Source organism: Ovis aries, chromosome 8 (genome assembly GCF_016772045.2).
Source record: "Ovis aries strain OAR_USU_Benz2616 breed Rambouillet chromosome 8, ARS-UI_Ramb_v3.0, whole genome shotgun sequence".
Taxonomy (NCBI): Eukaryota; Metazoa; Chordata; class Mammalia; order Artiodactyla; family Bovidae; genus Ovis; species Ovis aries.
Genome location: NC_056061.1, coordinates 60781374 through 60805389, shown reverse-complemented (window position 1 = coordinate 60805389; position 24016 = coordinate 60781374). Strand labels below are relative to the sequence as shown.

Genomic DNA, 24016 nt, shown 5'->3' with positions numbered 1-24016 from the left:
TTTTATCAAGAGGTTTTTTTAGTTCTTCTTCACTTTCTTCCATAAGGGTGGTGTCATCTGTATATCTGAGGTTATTTCTCATAGCAGTCTTGATTCTAGCTTGTGCTTCCTCCAGCCCAGCGTTTCTCATGATGTACTCTGCATATAAGTTAAATAAGCAGAGTGACAGTATACAGCCTTGATGTATTCCTTTTTCTGTTTGGAAGCAGTCTGTTGTTTCATGCCCACTTCTAAATGTTGATTCCTAACCTGCATAAAGGTTTCTCAAGAGACAGGTCAGATGGTCTGGTATTCCCATCTCTTTCAGAATTTTCCACAGTTTATTGTGATCCACACAGTCAAAGGCTTTGGCATAGTCAATAAAGCAAAAATGGATGTTTTTCTGGAACTCTCTTGCTTTTTCGATGATCCAGCGGATGTTGCAATTGGATCTCTGGTTCTTATGCCTTTTCTAAAACCAGCTTGAACATCTCGAAGTTCACAGTTCACAAATTGCTAAAGCCTGGCTTGGAGAATTTTGAGCATTACTTTACTAGCGTGTGAAATGAGTGCAGTTGTGTAGTAGTTTGAGCATTCTTAGGCATTGCCTTTCTTTGGGATTAGAATGAAAACTGACCTTTTCCAGTCCTGTGGCCACTGCTGAGTTTTCCAAATTTGCTGGCATATTGAGTACAGCACTTTCACAGCATCATCTTTCAGGATTTGAAATAGCTCAACTGGAATTCCATCACCTCTACTAGCTTTGTTCATAGTGATGCTTCCTAAGGCCCGCTTGACTTTGCATTCCAGGATGTCTGGCTCTAGGTGAGTGATCACACCATTGTGATTATCTGGGTTGTGAAGATCTTTTTTGTATAGTTCTTCTGTGTATTCTTGCCACCTCTTCTTAATATCTTCTGCTTCTATTAGGTCCATACCATTTCTGTCCTTTATCGAGCCCATCTTTTCATGAAATGTTCCCTTGGTATCTCTAATTGTCTTGAAGAGATCTCTAGTCTTTCTTTCTTTGCATTGATCACTGAGGAAGGCTTTTTTATCTCTCCTTGCTATTTTTTGGAACTCTGCATTCGTATGGGAACATCTTTCCTTTTCTCCTTTGCTTTCCGCTTCTCTTCTTTTCTAGCTATTTTTAAGGTCTCCTCAGACAGCCATTTTGCTTTTTGCATTTCTTTTCCATGGGGATGGTCTTGATCCATGTCTTCTGTACAATGTCACGAACCTCCGTCCGTAGTTCATCAGATACTCTATCAGATCTAGTCTCTTAAATCTATTTTTCACTTCTACTGTATAATCATAAGGGATTTGATTTAGGTCATCCCTGAATGGTCTAGTGGTTTTTCCCTACTTTCTTCAATTTAAGTCTGAATTTGGCAATAAGGAGTTCATGATCTGAGCCACAGTCAGCTCTCTGTCTTGTTTTTGCTGACTGTATAGAGCTTCTCCATCTTTGGCTGCAAAGAATATAATCAGTCTGATTTCGGTGTTGACCATCTGGTGATGTCCATGTGTAGAGTCTTTTATTGTGTTGTTGGAAGAGGGTGTTTGCTATGACCAGTGCATTCTCTTGGCAAAACTCTATTAGTCTTTTCCCTGCTTCATTCTGTACTCAAGGCCAAATTTGCCTGTTATTCCAGGTGTTTCCTGACTACCTACTTTTGCATTCCAGTCCCCTATAATGAAAAGGACATCTTTTTGGGATGTTAGTTCTACAAGGTCTTGTAGGTCTTCATAGAACCGTTCAACTTGAGCTTCTTCAGTGTTACTGGTTGGCGCATAGGCTTGGATCACCGTGATATTGAATAGTTTGCCTTGGAAATGAACAGAGATCATTCTGTCATTTTTGAGATTGCATCCAAGTACTGCATTTCAGACTCTTGTTGACCGTGATGGCTGCTCCATTTCTTCTCAGGGATTCCTGCCGACAGTAGTAGATATAATGATCATCTGAGTTAAATTCACCCATTCCAGTCCATTTTAGTTCACTGATTCCTAGAAGGTTGATGTTCACTCTTGCCATCTCCTATTTGACTACTTCCAATTTGCCTTGATTTATGGACCTGACATTCCAGGTTTGTATGCAATATTGCTCTTTACAGCATCGGATCTTGTGTCTGTCATCAGTCACATCCACAACTGGGCGTTGTTTTTGCTTTGGCCCCATCCCTTCCTTCTTTCTGGAGTTATTTCTCCACTGATCTCCAGTAGCATTTAGGCACCCACTGATCTGGGGAGTTCATCTTTCAGTGTCCTATCATTTTGCCTTTCATACTGTTCATGGGGTTCTCAAGGCCAGAATACTGAAGTGGTTTGCCATTCCCTTTTCCAGTGGACCATATTCTGTCAGAATGGAGCAGATTAGGTGTACCATAGTGGATGCTGCTCTAAGATAGAACATGATGCTTTTGGTGTATGGTACGGAATAGTGGCATATGGACAATGAACATTGCTTATTGGTATATGCCCTCACCTTGAGGAAAGTGGTTTACATTTGGCAAACCAGAAAGAACCCTGGACTCAACCGCAGAGTATTTTTATGGACTCAGACAAAGTGGAACTCATACTTTCTCTCTCTGTCAGAACTGAGCTTTGTGAGCATAAACACGGTACAGTTTATGCCAGGGATGCTAAATTAAATGGATAACCAGAAAATGGGCAGAAGATAGGTCCACTTATCTAAGATCCAGTTTAGGTGTAGGAACACATAAGGGATAGGTGATTAAAAGTAATTTACCCAGTCTCTTGGCACACACCAGGCCATCCACAGTCTCTGTTAATTCAAAGGTAAAAGTATTCAGGAAGAATTTTTCAGCCGGACAGAAACAGATTATTCCTAGAAAGCAAAAATATTTCTTAAATGCTTTATTTTAAGAAATAGAGGCGAATACCTGTTTTATTTACTAAATAACAGTGCTTTCTTTCAAGCACTTCTAAATATTCTATGTATATTCACTAGTTTTTAATACAAACAATACAATTATGAAGCTTTATTTACATTTATAGATAGGGAAACTAGATCACAGAGAGTTTGAATAATTTACCCAAAGTTGCATAGTTAGTGATAAAACCTTGATTCAAACTGACAATCTGACTTCAGAATCTACTGTCTTTACCACAACCCAATAGGACACTGTTCAATAAAATAAGTGATAGGACCTCTTTAGAACAAGAACTCCCATGTGTAGAACAGGCTGAGACTAAAAAGGAAGCAGGCTTAGATAAGAAAATTAAGCAAAGGGAAAGCCATGGAAGAATTCATAATAATGGAAGGTTTATCTTACTGTTTTTCAACAGTGTCTATCAGGCACTCTGATAAGGTTTTTACAAATTATCATTTCTGATTCTCCTGTTAATCATGAAAGTAGGTATTAGAGGTCTTATTTTGCATATGAGAACCTGAATAGAAAACCACTTACTATCTCTGCCAGGTTCATGTAGCCAAAAATAGAGTAAGTTGGAGTTATTTATTTATATGTACGTGGTGCTAGTGGTAAAGAATCCACCTGCCAGTGCAAGAGACTTAAGAAACACAAGTTTGATCCCTGGGTTGGGAAGATTCCCTGGAAGGGAATGGTTACCCATTCCAGTATTCTTGCCTGGAGAATTCCATGGAAAGAGGAGCCTGGTGGGCTATAGACCATGGGGCTGCAAAGAGTTGGACACAACTGAGCACACACACACACACACATTTTTTAATGTATTAACATGTATCAAAAATTTTATTTAGCCCACTGATTAATGAGGGAACCAGTAAGATGTTATAACCAGCTCAAATGGATGTGATTTACAGAGATTTATATTATTTACCAGACAAAATTCAGTTGCATTATATATTAGTAGAAATCATTTATACAGCTTTCCCTTCTCCAGCGGATCTTCCCAACCCAGGGATCAAACCGTCTCCCATATTTCAGGAGGATTCTTTACCAGCTGAGTCACGGGAAAGCCCATATTATTATTTACCAGACAAAATTTAGTTGCATTATATTAATAGAAATATTTTACATAGATTACATATATTACAAAACTCTTTTACGTTCCTGTGGACAGGAAACATTTGCATTGCTATGAGTTTTCTACATGTTAACCCTTTTTCTCTACCAAGTTGTAAAACAGTCAAAGACAATGAAAGCAGAAATAACCAGAATGGATGAGCTAATTTTCACCCACTAGATTTTAAAGACTTTTACTCCACTAAAGTAAAACCAAAACAACCTGAATCCTTCTATTTAGAGATAACCTACATATACAAATTTTGTGCCATATTTTTTAATACCATGTAAGAATTTTAGAATCTGGATTTAAAACTATAGTCTCCTCTTGATTCTTTCTTCATTGCTGCCTCAAAAACTGTACCTCAGGCCTAAAATAATAGAATTGACACTAAGGAAAAATTTAGTGATTGGGCAACAAATATGAGAGAAAATGGCTGAAACTAAAATGAAAGATACAGTAAATAAGGACATGTAGAAATACTTGACTTACAAGTCTGTGTTCCCAGACAGCACTAATGGAGCAGGAATAATAAAAAGAGCATGAGGAGGAAACTTTCCCGAGAATGAAAAAGGATGTGGGAAGAGATGAATCCATCTTGCATTCCAGGTAAAGTTTGAGATGAGAACTCTATCTGGAAACTTAAATTTCAAGGGAGAGAGAAATTTTGCTAACGTCTAAACAGAAGAAGAAACATCTAGTATATTTCCAGCTTCTCTCCAAAAACACTTAAGTCCAAAGACAATGGAGCAATATCCATACAATATTTAGGGAAAATAGTGTTCCAAGGAATGTACTTGTGCCTACATTGTCAGTCATGTATGAGGGCAATAGGGAGCGTGTGAATTGGGAAAGAATTATGACTTGTGTTCCCTCCTGAAAGAATCAATAAAACTATGGAAGATAGATTAGTTGAGTGTGTAGTACTATCTCCAGATACATGAATGAAAACAAAGTATTTAGGAATAGAGAATTTATAATGTGAAAATAAATTTGGATGAGCCTTGAAACCAGTTATGTATGTAGAAATTTTTCCATTGTTTCTGCCAGGTGTTTCAAGAAGCTATGGTACAGGGACTAGTACTGATAACATTGCCTTAGCTTCTAGGGAAAAAGGTCATTTACAGTTTCATTTTATCTCACATTAAATTACGTCTCAGATATCTTAAAAAGTTAAATGTAAAAAATCTAAATTAATAGACAGATATTTAAGTAAGAAAATAGGAGCGGGCTGGTTCAGTTTTCCAGTGTGGGAAGATAATCTGATCTTAAATGAAAGACATCCCAAATAATAAGAATATTCAGTCTGCACATAGAAGACCAGTAAGTACTTGTTGAAGGAATAGATAAATCTGAGGTAGAAGATACTTTGAGTCAGAAACAAATACAACTTAAAGTTAGCTAGTTCATTAAAACTATGATTTTTTTTTTTATAGTCACAGATCTAGTACTAATAGCTAAAATTTATTGAACACTTGTATTCTGGAATCAGAGTTTCTTTTTAGCATTCTATTCCCCTATCAATCTAAAGAACAACCTATGAGTAAGTTCCATTCCAAATGTTAATAAATAAAGAAATGCTACAAATAAATGCTTTGAATAGTAAGATACTATATCTCTTAGGGCTTTCCAAGTGGTGCTAGTGGTAAAGAACCCACCTGCCAGTGCAAGAGACATAAGAGATGTGGATTCGATCCCTGGGTTGGGAAGATCCCCCGGGGAAGGGCATTACAACTCACTCCAGTATTCTTGCCTGGAGAATCCCATGAAGAGAGGAGCCTGATGGGCTACAGTCCATAGGGTCATGAAGAGTCAGACACAACTGAAGCAACTTAGCACGCAGGTATCTTAAGTGAGCAAAAGGTATGAAAAAAAATTAATTACAAGAGAAAATGACATCAACTAATAAAAATACAGGAACACTTTAAAAGCTATTTAGGTTGGAAATCAGAATGGTATTTTTACTTACCAAGGAAGTATTCAAAAGTTAATTACCAGGGTAGAGAGCAAAACTTTTTAATATACTGTTCATAAAAAGATGAAGCAGTACAAGTATGGACAACTTTTTCAGAAAGTTTAACTATAAAAAGGAGTATTTTCAGTGCTGATATTAGGGAAGATGGAAAAGGCAATGGCAACCCGCTCCTGTACTCTTGCCTGGAAAATCCCATGGATGGAGGAGCCTGGTAGGCGGTAGGCTGTGGTCTGTGGGGTCGCTGAGTTGGACACAACTGAGCATCTTCACTTTCACTTTTCACTTTCATGCATTGGAGAAGGAAATGGCAACCCACTCCAGTGTTCTTGCCTGGAGAATCCCAGGGACGGGGGAGCCTGGTGGGCTGCCATCTATGGGGTCTCACAGAGTCGGACACGACTGAAGCAACTTAGCAGCAGCAGCATTGGGGAAGATAAGGGAGAGATTTGATGATACAGGACAGGACAATTTTTTAGAACACAGGTTAAGACCCACCTCTTTATAATGAGAAAGAAAGAGGAAAAGATTGTTTAGAGTACATGAAAATTTGTAGATTTGGTTGTAGAAAGTTGCAGCTTTCCATTTGATGGCTTTTGACTCACCTGTGAAAGTGAGTCAAGAAGTGACAACATTGAACATCAGAGGTAAGTGAGGATAACTTGAAATAGCCAGTGTGCAGAAGGTGCAGAATAATGCATACAAACAGATTATGCAGCGTGGGAGAATTGTTTGTAGCTTTGAGGTCTCAGTTGAATTTATTGGCCATATCTTTATAATAGTATCAGTCTTTGAAGTGGTTCAGTTTCTTCAGGCAGGATTCAACAGCCTGGTTACAGATATAGAGATGAACATCGCTTAATTTGAACAGTGCCTGGATTTTTTTCCAGACAGGTGTGATGGATAAAAAGTACATGGTAATAGCAAATGATGAATGAAGTGACAGATTATGAAATCAAAGCATTTAAGAACTAGAGACGAGAGGCATGATAGATAAGGAGGATATATTGAGTTCAAACCATAATGAATGATTTATTGTGCTATTTATTTTATACCACTAAGTGGTATTTTATATCACTAGTGGTATTTATTTTATACCACTAAGTCTGGAGTGGTTTGATACTCAGTAGTGATAGCTGGAACTAATAAGCATAAATTGTTAAGTAGAGAATAAATACTCAAACTGTGGCTATTATTAATTTTGAAATTACATCTGAATTTTTTCCTAATTTAAAGGAAGGAATTTAAATCATTATCATTGTCAATCCTTTATCATCTTGATTTCACTCTTTGATTTTCTCCTATCTCATTTTATCCTAATGTTATTTCATAGAGGTGATAACTTCTTTTATGAATAACAGTTTCTAAAAATGTTTTATGTGTTAAATTAATTTTAAAGGGTGGAAAATATGCTAGATTTTCTTGTTGTTCAGTCACTCAGTTGTGTTCAACTCTTTGTGACCCCATGGCCTGCAGCATACCAGGCTTCCCTGTCCTTCACTATTTCCTGGAGTTTTCTCAGGCTCATATCCTGAGTCAGTGATGCCATCCAACCATCTCGTCCTCTGCTGCCCTCTTCTCTTGCCCTCAATCTTTCCCAGCATCAGAGCCTTTTCCAATGAGTCAGCTCTTTGCATCAGGTGGCCAAAGTATTGAAGCTTCAGCTTCAGCATCAATCCTTCCAGTGAGTACTCAGGGTTGATTTCCTTTAGAATTGACTGGTTTGGTCTCTATACTGTCCAAGGGACTTTTAAGAGTCTTCTCCAGCACCACAGTTCAAAAGAATCAATTCTTTGGCGCTCAGCCTTCTTTATGGTCCAGCTCTCACATCCGTACATGATTACTGGAAAAGCCATAGCTTTGATTCTGTGGACCTTTGTCAGCAAAGTGATATCTCTGCTTTTTAAACATGTCTAGGTTTGTCATAGTTTCTTCCAAGGAGCAAGTGTCTTAATCTCATGGCTACGGTCACCATCTGCAGTGATTTTGGAGCCCAAGAAAATAAAGTCTGCCGCTGTTTCCATTTTTTTCTCTATCTGTTTGCCATAAAGTGATGGGACTGGATGCTATGATCTTAGTTTTTTGAATGTTGAATTTTAAACCAGCTTTCTCACTTTCTTTCACCTTCACCAAATCTCTTTAGTTTTTCTTCACTTTCTGCTGTTCAAGTAGTGTCATCTCCCTATCTAAGGTTTTTGATATTTCTCCCTGGCAGTCTTGATTCCAGCTTGTGATTCATCCAGCTTGGCATTTTGCATGATGTACTCTGCATGTAAGTTAAATAAGCAGGATGACAATATGCAGTCTTGACATACTCCTTTCCCAGTTTTGAACCAGTCCATTGTTATACGTTCAGTTCTAACTGATGCTTCTTGATCTTCATACACATTTCTCAGGATGGAGGTAAGATGATCTATTATTCTCATCTCTTTAAGAAGTTTCCACAGTTTGTTGTAATCCACAGGGTCAAAGGCTTTAATGTAGTCAATGAAGCAGATGTTTTTCTGGAATTCTTTTGCTTTTTCTGTGATCCGATTGACTAATGCTGGCAATTTGAGCTTTGGCTCCTCTGCCTTTTCTAAGTCCAGTTATTCATAATATTCTTTAGTTAGTTCATGTATTCATTCACCTTTTTCAGGCTCAACATTCCAGAAGCTCAGAGCTCTATTCTCAGGAGCCAGCCAGAGCTGATCCTGCAAACAGGTCTGGGATTTGCAGGATTTGAGGGCTGCTGAATTAACCCTTTTCTTCACAACCTCTAACCAGACTGATCAGAAAAACAAGGAAAGAAGACAAATTACTAATACTAGGAATGTAAATGTAATTCACTGCAGATGTGTTAAAGATCTAAAAAGGACAATAAAGGAGTATAATGAATAACTTTATGACAATAAATTTAGCAACTTAGATAAAATGTATAAATTACTTAAGGATACAAGCTACTGAAGCTCACTCAAAAAGAGATAACTTGAACATTTTATATCTTTTTAAAAAATTTAATTTGTGGTTAAAAACCTGTGGGAAAAACTAGGTGGCTAGTTTTCTCAGCTGACTTTATTAATTTTACCAAACATTTGAGGAAGAAATCATATTAATTCTATATAAACTCTTTCAGACTGTGTAAAAAGAGGGAATACTTCTCCAGTCTTTTAGGGGGCACAATTTTAAATTGATCTAATACTAAGAGAGAAAGACATTACAGGAAAATTACACCAGTATCCCTTTTGAACCCAGAGCAGATATCTTCCACAAAATTTAGGGAGTCAGTCTTATATAAAAATAATTACATACATTATGTAATTTATCTCAGCAATATAAGTGTTGAAAAAAATCAATGTAATTCACCATAAAATTAAACAAAACCATATGATCATCTCAATAAATGCAGTAAAAGACTTGACAAAATTTGTCACCCATTCTGATAACTAAAACGGAAAGAGAAGGGAACTTCTTCAACTTGATAGAGGGAATCTACAGTAACTTACAGTTAAGATCGTACTTAGCATTAAAAAGCTGAAAGCCTTTGCTTTAAGCTTGAGCACATCACCATAGATATTCATAATTGTATAGGTAACCAATGCAATAATGCGATTTTTGAAAAAAGTATAAAGATTGTAAAAGAAGTAAAAGAATCTTATTCGCAGATGACAGAATCGCAAAAAAATGCTATTAGAACTATTTAATGAGATAGCAGAACATACGGTCTAAATATAAAAACCAATTGTCTTTTTGTACCAGCAGTGAATAATTTAAATTTTAAAATATCATTTGTAATAGTAACCAAATATGTATCTAGGATACATTTATCAAAATATATGCAAACCTGGATACTGAAAATCCCTAATCTGCTAAAAATCAAAACCAAATAGATATATCCATGTTCATGGATTGTAACTATTGTCAGATAATTATTGACAGATTATTATTATCCATTCTCTGAAAATTTGATCTATTGATTCAATGTAATCCTAATCAACATGCCAATAGACTTTAAGAATTAAAAATCTGATTTTCAAATTTATTTGGAAATATAAACAACACACTTAGAACAGCCAAAACAATTTTGAAAAGAAAGAACAAAGTTGAAGGAATTTTATCATCTGATTCAAAACTCATTGTAAAGCTGTAGTAACCAGGACAACTTGGTATTGTCATAAAGGTGGACATGTAAGTCATAAATCAGCAGAGAGTCTAGAAATAGACCCCAGTGTATGTGGTCAATTGATTGTTGCCAAAATTACCAAGATACCTCAGAGGGGAAAAGGATAATCTTTTTCAACAAATTTTGCTAAAACAATCAGATATACAATATTATAAACTATGACCATATCATATTCAGAAATTAAGTAGAAATGGATCAATGACTTAAAAAATTTAAGAGCTAAATTCTACATATATAACTTGTAGAATAAGCAAGATAAGCTTGGTAACCTTGAGTTATGAATAGATTTCTCAGGATACAAAAGTATGAACCATAAACGAAAAGGGGGTTAAATTGGGCTTTGTGAAAATTCAAAACATTGCAAGAAAATCAAAAGATAAAATTATAAGTTGAGAGAAAATATTTGCAACACATTGATAAAATGTATTTAGAAAACTTTGGGAGCTCTCAGAACTCAATGATGTGAAACAACGTTGTGAAAATGGGCAAAACAGTTGAACACTTAACCAAAGAGATACTGATAGGAAATAAGCAAGTGTAACGATGTGCTTAGTACAGTGTGTATACTCGGTTGCTCAGTCGTGTCCAACTCTGTGACCCCATGGACTGTAGCCCATGAGGCTCCTCTGTCCATGGGATTCTCCTGATAAGAATACTGGATTGGATTGCCATTTCCTCCTCCAGGGGATCTTCCTGACCCAGGGACAAAGGTATCAAACCTGCATCTCCTGTGTCTCCTACATTGCAGGTGGATTCTTTACAGCAGAGCCACGGGTGAAGCCTGCTTAGTAATGCCATTAATAATTAATTTGAAAACAGTACAGAGTGTTATGCCCAGAGTCCAAGTCCTCAAAACTGAGAGAATAAGACGTCCACAGGAATGCAAAAGCATAAAGGGGTTTATTACTAGCTCGAGCCAGGGCCCAGGTTTCATCCAGCACAGTGGAATCCGACAAGGGCCCTGAGTTCTGAATCCCATATACTTTTATACAGACGGTTCTTTGTTTCTGTAACAGCATAGCTGATTGGTTAAACTGTACGTGCATGCAGGGCTTTTAAACCTCACATCCCTATCTGGATTGGCTCAGGTCTGGCACGGGCGGGGGGCTACGGGGATTTTTTTGATTGGTCTAGCTACACTGCCTGCGGGCCTGCCCCTTAGAGCCTGTCCTGGCTTCAGTTTGGTCCTAACAAGAGATACCATTACATACCTATTAGAATGTAAAAGGATGAAAATTGACAATGCTAAGTGCTGACAAGTGTGTTAAATAATTGGAACTCACTCATTTGAGAGTTTGAACTGGCACAGCCATTTTAGGAAGCCGTTTGGCAGTTATTTAAGAACTTAAGCGTATACTTAGCATATAGTGTAGCAGTTGCACTTGTGGATATTTACTCAAGAGAAATGAAAACATAACATGCAAAGCTAGAAATAACTCAAATGTCCATTCATTGGTATATGGAGAAATAAAATGTATCTTTCCGTACAATGAAAATACTGGTCAGCAGTAAATGGAATGTTACTCTAGATGCAAGTACATGAATGAATCTCAAAGCTTTATGCTGAGTGAAGGATACCAGAAACAAAAAACTATCTTCTATATGATTCCATCTATATGAAATTCTAGACAAGACAAACTATAGTGAAAGAAAACAGATCAGTGGTTGGGTGCGGCCAGGACTTGGAGGGTAGGGATTGATTTTGTGTAGGCTACTAGAAATGTTTAATATCTTGATAGTTGTACAGTCAGGTGGTGTCATGGCTGTGTATGTTTGTCAGAATTCATTTCAGTATACACTTTCAGCCGGTGATGGTTATTGTAATTCATATAATTTGTTATGTCTCAATAATACTTATTTTTAAAAACAGACAAGCTAAAGTAAAAAATGATGCAGAGATGGTAAAGATAAACGGATGGTTAAAGATAAATAGAACATGAACAAATGTATTTGAGAGATTGTAAAATTCAGTGACAGTCCATGAAATGTGAAATTCCATGAAGTAGACTTTTTATAGTATGACAAAACTAGAACAACAAAACTTTTAAATTCGTAAATTACTTGGTAATGTAAAATCTATCTCGTGAAGCGATTAGCAAGAAAAAGGGAATACAAACCACAAAAACAGGAATTTAAAAGGTACTGAAACTATCATCTCAATAGAATTGTGGAATGCTACCAAAGGTGCTCTAAGGATTGTATTTAAAATGATGTTATTAGTACAAAGGTTGACAGATCAGTGGAAGAGAATAAATAAACCTCTTATGAGCTTCACATGATGAGCTTCCCCAGGGTTTTCATTTTCAAAATCCTTTCGTCTAGACTATAATTCTTTCTTCTGTTTCTAATTTTTGGTTATCTTTTTCCATTTATTAGTGTCCTCACGGTTTACCTTGATTGCCACTACATTCCTGGTACTGAGAAAACAGAAAAGTTAGCATTTGCTCTGTATTGATGTAATGGAAATTCAAGGTTATTAGGTATGACTGTCTTCAGAGAAAGGAGACAAAAGTGAGTTTCTGAACAGATTATCATTGATTTTCCTTGTGTGAGGCAATCTAGGATTGAACTTTGGGTTTTCTTTTTTAAGTAATTTCTGAATTTTTTTCTATTTTTAAATTTTCTGTTTTCTTACTGTTTTATGGATATATTGCTTCTAGAAACAGGATATGTGAAAATAAACCTTTAAGAAGATATTTTTATTAAATTTGATTAGGAAAGATTTTTGGAGGCTATGGCTTCAGAATTTATCCTTAAGGATTAGGTAGAATGTGGAAATATATTTTAGGTGAGCAGAAGAGTCTTAAAGATGGTAAAATATTGGGTATGTGGTGGAATACATTTTTCCATCTTTTCACGTATATTAGATATTCTAACTACTTTGAAGCATGAGGGTTTTCAATAATTGAACTTCAGTCTTCACTGGTTCCGTCATTTCTGGGAGAATTCTCTGACTTCAGTCTTTTATCCCTATGGTTTTAGCCATTCTGTTTTTGAACGCATCCCTTCAGCTTTTATTTCTGTCACTCAAAATTTTAGTTCTAACATCTGCAGTTGTTTTCCATCTCATATCTTTTTGAGTTTCTTAATATTAATTCTACTTATTTTAAATTATTTTGTTGATGCTGTTTGTTTTTCTTCCATGTTAATTTTTCTGTTTTATTGGAGTTGGTGGACTTCTCGATGCTGCTGCTTTCCCTCAGTGTCAGTTCTCAGTTGTTAATCATCTTTGTGTTTGAGAATTTTTTTCCTGCCTGTTGGTTGTTTTCAACATAACCCGCTTCTGCTGGTGGTGAGGGTTGTGCCTACCTGAGACAGGAAGCCATATGTCTAATCTGTTCAGCTGTTTTGTTCTCTGGGTGAAAGGCACCGTGTAACACAGCTGGAGGAGGGGAACAGAGCTGCCCTCCCAACTCTTCAGTTGGTCATCCTCAGGCTTATCCCTTCTTCTCGTATTCCTTGCCTGAGGTTATGGCTTCCCCAGAACCAGCCTTTTCTCTGGAGAAGTCTTTTCCTACAGTCTGTGGTTTTCTCTGGTAGTTTCTTAATGGATTTCTTAATGGATCTAATCCTGCCTGTTTTGCATCCTTGGGGAATTTCTCAAAATATTTATTTTATTACTAGTAACATTCCTTTTTGATTTCTAGCATTATTTTCTGTTTATTTCTTATTTTAAATAAGTTTGAATGGAGAAAGTTATTAATACAAGTATGTGCTTAGTCTGTCATTTGATTTAACTTGATAATATTTAATACCTAGCAGCCTTTTCAGTGAAATGCTTAGACTAATTGCACAGTAATCCTAGAGCTGTAAACCTTTGGTTTTTGAATTTAATTATGAAGCAAGATAAACGACCTGTGTGTGTTTTCTATTAGAGAACATGAAATACTTTAACCATAGCTCTTCTAGCAATTTCACTAATATCTCTTAATTAGGTTGAAATATGGATCATTTTGCCAGAGGAAAGTAACATTTGAGATTTGAGCAGTTAATTCACTTTTAAAAAGTCATTAACATGTTCCCCATGTTAGTTAACTCCTTTGATCTGAATTTATTCTTAAGATTGCTGGTCTAAGACTGGGAGAATAAGCAGGAAAACGCTCACCTAAGGCCCTAGAATGGTGTCACAGTGCTGGAGTAAAAAGTGAAATATTCTTTCCAGTATTGCATATTGTGAAACAGTCAACATGATTTTATCTTCACAGAACTAAACTGTGATTAGTTGACACTCTGTTATTGTGTCTTTTCCTAGCTTGATGCTGTTACAAGCAGTCTTCAGAAAATCAGGAAAACTGAAAGTGATGCTATAACTGCTGCTAACACTAAGAACCCAGAGAACAGTAAAACAATAACTAAAACCAAACCGAGAGATCCACAGCCAGCAACTGAAGACCCAGAAAATGATGTTCGTGTGGAGGATGACAAGCAAGAAAAGGCAAATAAAAAGGTTACGAAAACCGCGCTCCAGGTGACTGCACGAGAGACGGAGCCAGAAGCTCCTGAGAAGGGAGATGCGACGCCTCAGAAAACACGGACTAAGCCACAGCCAGGAGTGGCTCGTGACAAAGGTGGAAAGGCCAAGGAGGAAGGAGAAGACAGTGGTTTGGATGAGGAACAGCTGATGCAGGTATACCAGCTCCAGGTAGCTGAAGAAATGGCAAAGGAGATTAAGAAGAAAATCCGAAAGAAACTCAAGGAGCAGTTGTCTTACTTTCCCTTAGATTCTTCATTGCATGATGACAAATTGAGTGGTGAAAAACGAAAGAAGAAAAAAAAGAAAGTTCCCACCTTGTCTAAATCTCAAACAAGGTATGTTACATTGATAAATATACAATGTCCTCTTAAAAAAACACTATTTTCAGCTTTTGAGTGATTCCTGGAGTTTTGTTACTAAGTCCAAGCTCATAGAGCTTGCCTCATAAAAGGCCAGTAATTGTGAGAGACCAGTTGTTGGGGCAATGAATGGCAACTTTACTCAGAAAGCCAGCAAATTCAGAAGATGCTTCATGCCCCAGATAACCATCTTGCCTGAGATGGAATTCAGGCTCCTTCTGAGGAGGAGGGAGTACTAAACACTAAAAGGAGAGGGAGTCAAGTCAAACACTTTCTGGTTCCCATAAGCCTCCAGAGAGGGTCTGTTCATTTCTTTCTCTCTGCAGTCACTCACAGGTGGACCTGGTAAGGATGTTTCCTCTGAGCTAAACAAAGGTATTTTAGCTTAATTTTCACTACTTGGGGAGCAGCGTTTCCAGAGATGGGCCATTATGTATAATTTAAGCACACAGGCAACATCCTTTTAGTGATAAACTTGTAATAGAATACAAAAGGTTCTTGCTGTTAACAGTTCGCCCTGTCGGTGTCCATACCTCAGTCTTGTGGGATAAGGGACAAAGACCATTCTGCTGAATGGAAGTGACAAATTTCCTTAGACTCTTCAGTTAGTCCTTTTTGAAATCTTTAGTCAGTCCTATTTGAACCCGATGAAACCTCTCACCACTTTGTTGTCTAATTCATAATAACTTGTGGTTTGGTTCTAGTTCCCAATACATATATCAGATTCCTATGCTATTTATTTGGACAAAACTGAACAGATTGGTTGCCCCTTCTCCAGCTGTAATGGAATTACCATCTACTTCTATTGGATAGACAGACCTGTTGGAGGCAAACTCATGAATAGTGTAGTACAGAAGTTTTGTATAATTGGCAACTACTAGGTCTTTAGCACTTTTAGATTCTCCTACCTGGGCAGACACCTGGAATGGCCTACCATACAGTATTTTAAAGGTGCTTAATTTAAGCCTGCTTCTGGGAGCCATTGATCCATAGCAGGGCAACTGGCAAGGCCTTATGCTAAGTTAAATGTCTCTTGACATTAATATTTTTAGTGACATTTATGGTTTTTCCTATTGATTGTGGTCTCCAGGATAAAGTTTTAATGCTTATCCAAATCAAGATGATTTCCCAACGGAGGGCTTTCAGAGACTCTCTGTTCATGGAATACGCTTCCACCCACCCTGAAAAAGTATCCACAGCAACACTGTCAGGTTACCTGAGATTTCTTGCAATCGGGGTATTTAAGTGAAGTCTCTTTTTCAGTGCAGGGTGGGGCAGGTTCCTCTGTGTTGAGTCCCCATCTGGGGCGGGATGACAGCAATCTTTGGGATTTTTTTAAGATCTTGGGGGAAAGAGCTCTGTGTGCTTTTCTGGGCTTTTCATGAACTCTGTAGATTTCCAGCATTCTGATGGGACTCTGTCAAACTTTTCTGGTGAAAAACTTCACCAGAGTGAGGTCTATCAGAAAATTAATCAACTTACTCCCCACTGTCAATTTTACCTGGAGTTCCTGTGGAGAATTCAATGCCTCAAGTCCAAGGGAACCCTTGGGCCTTTTCATTCAGAGTGTCCCTCTCTGCCATATAAGAGGCTCTCATCTTGTGTTGTTCTTCGTTTTCAGCCTAGAGCAGTTTCTGTTTTCCAGAGTTCTTCCTCCTTACAGTAAACGCATCATTCCTTCCCCAGTGGGGACTTACCTCTCATCCAGTTACCTTCTGGGAATCCAGTGCCTCTGCCAAAAAAGTGATGTTTCATTTTGCATCTTTCTTCTGTTTTTCCCTGTTAAATAGTTTAAAAAAGCAACATCTACTAATTAAGAAATGTTCATTCCAAATGTTCCGTCTAATTTTTATAACTTTCTCCTGATATCTGAGGCACTTTGCCCCAAAAGGTCAAATTTGCCATTCTAATATTTTCAGGATCTGTATTAGTATGATGTCTGTAGGTCTGATAAATCCTTTCCAAAAATTGAGAGGTCTTCATTTGTCTTGCTGAATTTCCTGAATATTGTTCAAACCCTTTTGCTTTGGTGTCCCTTTTCAAAGCCCTGCCAAGATGCACTAACAAGTCGTGCTCTGCTGAGGAGGGCCTTCTTCCCTTGCTGGGATCCTAAGTTGGTTCAGCTGTGGGTGCTGTCAAGTGGGCTCCATGTATAGAGGATCCTCCCTATGAGAAGGGTTGCAATCTTATGAGGGTTGGGATCTTTCCAATTAAACAAGTTTGAGAAACCCAGCCAGCTGGCTGTTTGCATTTAGGCTCCCTATAAGATAACAGCATAAGGGAAATTTCCCTGTTCCCATAGTAGCTTCTGGCCCAGTCGGGTGCCCTGTCTGGTCTTAAATGGCAATATCAGAACAAGTCCCTCTCCTCCAGAAACTAACACAGGATTTTCTAACTGATCCCTGTAAGGAGGGGAAGTCCTGAGCCCCAGTGTCAGAAATTGGGACTAGGTAGGAATGGAAAATGGTAGGAAGGATGGGTGTATTGGTATAGTGGCCAGATTGGCTGGGTCAGTTAAGGTTTGAGGAATTAGGGTTTGAAGCGACATCTCCTCACTTTCATTCCCTTCCTTTTCTTCTTTTCTGATAATAGTACAGATGCTTGCACATAAAGGATTATCATTCTTCCCTAATTTTTCACAAAATACCTGTAGAGTCATTCAAAATCCTCTGTAAAATAGCAGTTTATCATTAAAAGGATACCTTTTTGCTTTAGCATCAACCAACTGGGATTACAACATGCATTTGAATAGAAATCTGATTAATGCCATGACAGACAGTTTAAGACAACACTGAAATTATAAGTAATATCATTTACCAGGCTATACCAGAATGTTAGGAGCTGTATATAATTTATAGAATATTAATATTAATAACATTTACCCATGTGATTGGAGAGGGAAATGGCAACCCACTCCAGTATTCTTGCCTGGAAAATCCCAGGGGTGGAGGAGCCTGTAGGCTACAGTCCATGGGGTCGCAAAGAGTTGGACACAACTGAGCAACTTCACTTCACTTCTTCACCCATGTGATACAGTCTAAGAAGTGTTAAGTGTTATTTATTTAATAATGCTTCCCATGCAATTAAACGTACCAGATAAGCCCAATTAGTTCTATATTCCTCTCTGAGATGGAGAGAAATAATTTGAGATGTTCCAGAGACCCTCTGAAAAACTCCAAAGTTAGCCAGAGGTCAGATGAACTCCACCTAAAACTTGATCTTTTTGGAAGTTTGTTAAAAAATATCAAAAGTTAACCAATGATGATTAAAGATCTCAATGGTAAATACAGATCACTTAAACAAAGAAACTCACAATTACCAAAAGTAGTTCAATATTTTAATAAAACTTTATCCTCCTAGAGAAAGAAATTCAGATTTTTACCACTTTACCTTTAAGATTTCTTAATTAAGTTCAGTCTTACCTTAGAATTTGGTTTAGTTTCAAGTTATGAAAATCTGGAGAGACTATTCTAGATAGACATTTCCAAAACATTATTCCCATAGAGTTTACTCCAGAACTCTTTACTTCATTTACTTATATTTACTTAAAGCTTTGTCCCATTATTTTACTTTCTGATAAACTTTGTAACAGGAATAAGGTATTTTTGACTTCTGGTGAACCTAGAGGTACAAAAGTATTGTACTTAATGTGGATGACTCTAAAGACATGTCTATATAAAAACAAGTTTAAGCTAACTTTTCATACCAGATATTATTTCCTTACTAAGTATTCCCTAGATCATGTAAACCTGAAACTTGTTCTGGCCAGTTTCACTGTATTTGAGTATTTGTTTAAGAACTTAATTTCCATTAAGCCAATTAAATAGTGCCCCTTTACAAATTAATTTTGGCAGTGCCACACATCTATAACACATGTGCAAACACACAAACACAGGGACCTCATAGTTCCCATTCCAAAATTTTAGCCATGAATCTGATACGACAATGTAAAACCCAGTTGTAAAAGAGGGTAGATTCAAATTGGGTTTCTGGCAGACAGAACAAATCAAGGTCAGCTGTCTACCTGGTGAAACCATTTTACTAATATTTATGGAAAAGACGCTTCTGTTTCTATGTGTAGTTTTTGGTGATTTTAGGAACCAAGTACAACATCTTTCTCCTTGGACTGTCCCACTCTTGGACAGGAACAGATTTTTTTTTTTTTTTCATTTTCCCAATTTCATATCAGTAAAAGTTTTACATATCACAAACTGATAAGGCTGCAAATGGAGAAGCAAAAGCACACAAGATGAAACAAAAAACCCAAAGAACAAACAGAAAACCCAAAATAAACCCTCAAGTTTGGTCCTGGGAGTTTTACATGCAGTAACAACATAATAAATGACCAAAAATGACATAATTAACATAGCAAGAACAGCAGTATGTAGTGCACAGGGTCCCAAGATGAAGATCTTTAGAGGTACTGGGGCCACACATTGTTAGAATAAGATATCCAGAACTCTTTACTTCATTTACTTTTATTTACTTAAAGCTTTGTCCCATTATTTTACTTTCTGATAAACTTTGTAACAGGAATAAGGTATTTTTGACTTCTGGTGAACCTAGAGGTACAAAAGTATTGGGTTCAGAGCGATAATAGGATCCCTTATGCAAAATGCACTTCAGAGGACTTTCTTTAGGGATAGATGAAACATTCCTTCTTTTCCAGGACAAACAAAACACAAACAAATGCTAGCTAGCATCCAAAGAAACCAAAAAACCAATTCACAGATCAGGTAGAAGTCCTACAATTCTTTACTCTCCCCAGTGGCTACTGCTGCTGCTAAGTCGCTTCAGTCATGTCCGACTCTGCGATCCCACAGACGGCAGCCCACGAGGCTCCTCTGTCCCTTGGATTCTCCAGGCAGGAATACTGGAGTGGGTTGCCATTTCCTTTTCCAATACCCAACAAAGTAAACTGACTTATTCCTGAGGAAAAAAAAGCCCAAAGGTGGGGAGGAAATGAAGTTCCTGGCTATACACACTGGAGCAACTTACCCTACCCTATAGAGCCCTTCAGCTCCCAAATGTTGGTTCCTTGCTCCAATTGCCAGGTTTTGGGGCAGCCAGTGCCACTTAAGGGAATTTTGGAGATCAGATCCTCAGGACAGGTGGTCTTGGCAGCTACAAGGCTCCTGGCTGGCTTCACCAAAATTTGTTACCAAGCTTAAGCTTGTACTGTTCACTGCACGACAGGCCAATAATTGGTAGACAAGTTGCTGGGGCAAGGAATAATTGCTTTATTTGGAAAACCAGCAAACTGAGAAAACAGTTGACTCATACCCCCCCCAAACACCATCTTGCCTGAATTAGAATTCAGGCTCCTTTTATACTAAATGGGGAGGGAGTAAAATCAAACACGTCCTGGTTCCCATCATCCTCCAGAGGGAGTGTGTTAATTTCTTCCTCCCTGCAGTCACTCACAAATGGACCTGGTCAAGATGTTTCCGTGAGCTAAACAAAGGTATTTTAGCTTAATGCTCATTGCTTTGGAAGCAGGATTCCCAGAATCGGGCCATTATGTATAATTTAAGCTCACAGGCAACATCCTTTAGTGATTAACTTGTAATAGAATACAAAAGGTTCTTCCCTATTACAGTTTCAGAAAGAAAATGTTTAGTCCTCCTTTTGGACATGTGTACTGTGCGTGCTCAATTGCTCAGTCATGTTCGAGTCTTTGAGACCCCATGGACTCTAGTCTGCCAGGCTCCTCTGTCCAAGGGATTTCCCAGGCAAGAATACTGGAGTGGGTTGCCGTTTCCTACTCCAGGAGATCTTCCTGACCCCGGAATTGAATCTGCATCTCTGGCATCTTCTACACTGGCAGAGGGATTCTTTACTACTGCACCACCTGGGAACCTCTTTTGGAAACATGGGCAGTACAATACTAACAGCTAAACTTTATGTGGCCCCTTCTTGTGTGCTTAATGCTTTACAAGGAATATGTGCTTTTCCCCTTTCGACAACTCTGTCTGGAATAGTACTATCATCCTATTTTGCATAATTACATCCTTTATTTAGTTATAAATACTTGTTTAGATAAATAAAAATAATATTTTCCCCTTATTTTACAAATAATATTTATTCACTGTAGAACATACAGACCCAAAAAGGAAAACATAAGTAATCCACCCATCCAGAGATAATCACTGTTAGCAATTTGGTATTCCTTTAGTCTTTTTTTATATACAGTACTTATATGTATATGCTTACATATACAGTGTGAACTTCCGTGAGTAGATATGTCTCTCCTTGGGGTAAACAAGGGGAAAACTATCTTTTAACTACTGTAAGTTTGTTTTTTGTAATCTACATCTGCATAAACAACTTGAGATGGAAACACCTTTTTTTTTCCCCCTGTATTTGACAATTCTCTGATATTCAGGGTCAGTTTCCTTTAATGTCCTCATCTAAAAATAGTTCCCCTCTTATTAAAAGCTAGACAACCAGTTGTAACAAAGAGAGGGCAAACAGAGTTGCTAACAGGCACATGCATTAAAAATTAGCCCAGAATTTAACAGCTCAGAACAACAAACATATATTGTCTCCCAGTTTCTATGGTTCAGGAACCTGAGTGGCTTAGTGGGTATCTCTAACTCAGGGCCTCTCACAGGCTACAGTCAGGATGTCAGCCCAGGCTGTAGTCATCTCAAGGCTTGGATAAGGGTGGATCTGCCAAGTGACATGCCAGTTGGAAGATATGGGATGGTCCACTGCTAAACTCACTCATGTGGCCATTAGCAGGTTTCAGATCCTGACTGGCTTTTGGCCAAAGACATCAGGTCCTTACCATGTGAACCTCTTCACATGGGCTACTCACAACAGGGCCACTTGCTTCCCTTGAGCAAGGGCTCTGAAAGAGAAAATGCAAGACCAAAGTCACAGTCCTTTGGGAACCTAATCATAGAAGTGGTACCAATTACTTTTATCATAATCTGTCTATAAGAAGTAAGTTATTTGGTCCAGTCCACAATAAAGAGAAAGGATTACACAAAGATATGAGTATCAGGGGGCTTCCCTGGTGGCTCAGTGATAAAGAATCCACCTCCCAACGCAGGAGACGCAGGTTTAATCCCTGGATCGGGAAGATCCTCTGGAGGAGGAAATGGCAACCCACTCCAGTATTCTTGCCTGAGAAATCCCATACACAGAGGAGCCTAGTGAGCTACAGTCCATGGGGTCACAAAGAGTCAGACATGCCTTGGTGACTAAATAACAGCATGAGTATTAGGAGGCATGGATCATTGGAGGCCACCTTAAAGACTGCTTACTACAGTACACCATAAATCTTATTTCTTCACATAGTTACCATATCTGTTATGAACTGTAAGTCATACTCACTCTTAGTAAGATCAGTTTATGAATTTTAAACAAAACCATGCTTTACATGACAAAAAAATACAAAGGGTAACTGTTCTCTTTAAATAACAGTATTTGATGATATGATAAAATGACATGACTTTCTAGAATGACTGCTTTGAAATATTTCTTTACTCTTTATTTCTCACACCCTTTTTGAAATATGACTAAATATATTGGAAGTAAATTTTTGATTATTAGATGCAGATTCCTTGTTTATTTGGTAAGTCACAAGCATTAATAGGCTGATTTCTCCGTACAAATCAGTGTGCTTCAAGGCTGCTACCCTTTACCATTTAGTATTAATAGTTCGTGTGATGCAGATTTTAACTTTAATGATAATCTTCTGAAAACATAGTGGCACATAAGCCACTGGAAAACATAAGCAATTAATTTTTACGTAGAAATCAAAAGTTGGATATCTGAAGCCTCTTGAAAACAAAACAAAATTAGAACACCTTTTTTTTTTGCTTTTAAATAATCGATAGAGATTTGTTCATTATTCATTTACTTGTCAGTAGAGTAAAGATGATTTTATCAATCCTAAGTAAAAACAGATCCATTGATCATAAAATACAATTTCATTTTCCCCAGGAGTTTAGAGATGAGTTTAATTTGGCTCATGGGATATATAACATCACCAAGGGTAAATTAGTACACATAATACTTAGTTTGACAGCTAACCATTTTAGTGTATAACAAAATATGTGTATCTCCCAGCAGAAAATAATGCTATTTTTAGGATTATCCTTGCCTCTAGTTGCTGTTAACTTTGCTGCAGGGTAATAATGATAATGGTACATTTCCAGTGGCTTGAACTTGGATTATATTTGCAGTACATCGATCATCTCTGATGACCCAGTTGAAGGTGAACAAAAGAAAGAATCTCCAGTTGGAGCAGTTACTTCAGAGACTCATCAGGATGATGATATGAGCTCAAAGGAACAAAATGTAGAAGACAACATGCAAGATGACACAAAATCCAGACTGAAAAAAAAGAAAAAGAAGGCTAAAACAGGTTTGTTATCCAAATTAAATGAAAAATGTGTGCCTTGGTAGGCATAACTTGATTCAGGGACTTTTAGTCCTTAAAACTAAAGAAAATCTAGTCCCAAATGGTATAATTGAAAAAATAATCCAATACAGAATATTTGATACTCAGGCTTAGATTTGCCTAGATTGTAACATTCATTTATTTATAACTGTGGGTCTCTGTGATGAGTTTGTCTAACTTGAGTCATCATTAGTAATGTTGTAGTTGCTATTGTGACACAGATTTCTTCTGTATGTTATTGCCCCTAAATAATGAAAGCATTGAAAACTGTAAATAGTCAACAGCCAGTAAACATTTCAGATGTTTAAGTTGCATCCCTCTGTCAAACTTACAGTTTCTCGTAATTCAGCTTCCTCCTGCCCACTTTTTATTTCACCTCTTGCTTTCTACATTCCTTTCTGCTCATTTCTTTTATCTTATTTTTCATTACTTATTCTTGACATTTTTCTGCTTCTTACATTTTCTTCTTTTTTTTTTTTTCAGTTTCCATTTATTTGACCAAAACTTGAGATTAAAAAATGGGCAATTTTAGAATTTATGGTGCTTATTCATGCCGTTTATGGTGTTTTGTAGTTCCAGTAATTAATTTTTAAAAAAGAAAAGTGTATGTATTACATGTATACTACTTAGTGAACTTTCACAAACT

The 24016-nt window shown here is 37.4% G+C and overlaps 1 protein-coding gene across 23 annotated transcripts in view; it reads left to right on the top strand.

Annotated features, from left to right (window-relative positions):
• AHI1 (Abelson helper integration site 1) overlaps positions 1 to 24016 on the top strand; it is a 216515-nt gene that overhangs the window by 8522 nt on the left and 183977 nt on the right. For 22 of the 23 annotated variants that reach the window (XR_006060634.1, XR_003590152.2, XR_009601649.1 and 19 more), the window contains exons 4-5: positions 14377 to 14933; positions 23153 to 23334. Coding sequence is in view for 19 of the 23 variants with exons in the window: in XM_060419704.1 (XP_060275687.1) it covers positions 14377 to 14933; positions 23153 to 23334 (739 nt within the window). In the remaining 4 variants the exon portion in view is untranslated. Of the gene's footprint in view, positions 1 to 4498; positions 4600 to 14376; positions 14934 to 23152; positions 23335 to 24016 lie in introns of all 23 variants that reach the window. The other variant, XM_060419703.1, reaches the window with a different exon arrangement.